This window comes from Bidens hawaiensis, unplaced genomic scaffold (assembly GCF_021521415.1).
Source record: "Bidens hawaiensis isolate Kalapana, Puna unplaced genomic scaffold, B.hawaiensis_p1.1 tig00011072_1, whole genome shotgun sequence".
Lineage (NCBI taxonomy): Eukaryota > Viridiplantae > Streptophyta > Magnoliopsida > Asterales > Asteraceae > Bidens > Bidens hawaiensis.
This window is the reverse complement of record NW_027491852.1, coordinates 573,381-574,934: the sequence shown is the minus strand read 5'-3', so window position 1 is coordinate 574,934 and position 1,554 is coordinate 573,381. Positions and strand designations below refer to the sequence as shown.

The 1,554-nt window shown below is 37.1% G+C and overlaps 1 protein-coding gene across 1 annotated transcript; it reads right to left on the bottom strand.

Annotated features, from left to right (window-relative positions):
• Window positions 1-265: 265 nt before the first annotated feature.
• On the bottom strand, window positions 266-1,217 carry LOC143536931 (CEN-like protein 1). Its single transcript, XM_077030810.1, has 4 exons — window positions 865-1,217; window positions 721-782; window positions 567-607; window positions 266-483 (listed from the first exon to the last, which is right to left on the bottom strand). The coding sequence occupies exons 1-4, from the start codon at window positions 1,156-1,158 to the stop codon at window positions 266-268; spliced, it is 615 nt and encodes a 204-aa protein (XP_076886925.1). The 5' UTR covers window positions 1,159-1,217.
• Between the last annotated feature and the right edge of the window lie 337 nt (window positions 1,218-1,554).

The window sequence follows — 1,554 nt, the reverse complement described above, 5'->3', positions numbered from 1 at the left end:
CCTTCTCAGTGACGAGCTCACGGTGTCTGTTTTGCAGGTTATCAGAAGAACCATCTTCCAAGGGTCTAACCCCTCGTGGGAAACATCTCTCCAACCCCCAGGTTACCAGTAATCTGGCTGGGGTCTGGTTAGTGTTTCTTCACATACATAAAATCTAGTTTTATTGTTTTATTCAACATTATCACTTTTCTCTTCTTTATTATTGAGGCTGCAGAGTGCATATACGCATAATTAATAAAATTTGAGATGTTTAATACGATGAATATCATCTTCGACGGGCCGCATTTTCTCTCTGAGCATTGAAATATACCGCAGCAACGGGTAATCCTAACCCATGTTCTTGACTGAAGCTACGAGTGTTGAAACGGTCTCTGGAAGTCGGTGGAGTCACCGATTTTCTTGTTTTCTGTTTGAACAGTAAGAACACATATCGGTGAATCCCTATTACCGGCTTCGGTGCCTCATAGCTTACAATCTCTCTCCCTGCATTATGTGCAATTCAGATTATGCGTGGAATGCATTAAAGAAAAATAATGTGGTTCATGCATATGATTAAATGTATGTACCGAAAGATGCGTCAGTGGTACCAGGAATGTCTGTCACGATCCTGTAACGTAAAATGGGGTCCAAAATTTGTTCATATTCAGTTAAAGTTAAATGGCACTTTAAGAATATAATAAATATACTAGAAAACTGTAGACCGAAATCTATAAATCTTACCAGTGGAGATGTTCTCTTAAGTAAGGATCACTAGGGCCAGGAACATCTGGATCAGTCATGATCTTGAAGTCGAAATAAGACAAAGTTAACATACAGATATAATTATATAAACATATATATAATGCTAGAGATGAAGAGGATTACAAGGGTGTATGCAGATCTCATGTCTTCACCACCAATATCGACGTGAGGTTTAGTGGTAATGAGATTAGGCATGAGCTCATGTCCATTGGAGACAGTCTTGTTGAGATTGTAGGTCACATTCAATTTGACACTTGGTGTAAATGTGTCCACCACCTCTCCTATCACTCTTCCTACTGCCAGTGGTTCAGCCATTCTGGACATGATGTTGATGAAAGTGATGATGTAGAGAGAGAGAGAGAGAGATTGGTGGAGTTCACTAGGTGTGTGAAAATGTGTGAGTTGTATTTGATGCATAAGTGCCTTTTTATAGAGAAGTAAATATCAAACAGAGACTAAAAAATGGTAGTCTTTAAAGGATTGAAGAGATTCAGCAGCATAAAGTTTTACCAAATTCGGAAAGTTCTCTTTAAGTGCTTGTTAAAGAGATCCTATTCCCTCTTTAAGCAAACTTGTATTTCTATATTAGGAAGTTATACATGTCTAAAGCTTATTGGTTACTCAATAATCAACTGTAAATCAAGAATAAAGAATAAAGCTTATTGGTTACTCAATAATCAACTGTAATCCATGATGTTGCACGATTTTAGCTTATTCTTTGCATTTAAGGAAATTTATAAATCATTTTGGGTATATGCTAGTAAGTGTTTTCTAGCTAGAGAATGTTCCCAATATTTCCCATCCATCATTAGT

What these genes read in the sequence shown, in the direction of transcription:
- LOC143536931 (XM_077030810.1), bottom strand. Translation starts at nt 1,158, where the DNA reads ATGCATCAAATACAACTCACACATTTTCACACACCTAGTGAACTCCAC. An exon ending in TTAAGAGAACATCTCCACTG is followed by an intron (nt 608 to 720) that starts GTAAGATTTATA and finishes TTTACGTTACAG; the next exon opens with GATCGTGACAGACATTCCTG. An exon ending in TACCACTGACGCATCTTTCG is followed by an intron (nt 484 to 566) that starts GTACATACATTT and finishes CACATAATGCAG; the next exon opens with GGAGAGAGATTGTAAGCTAT.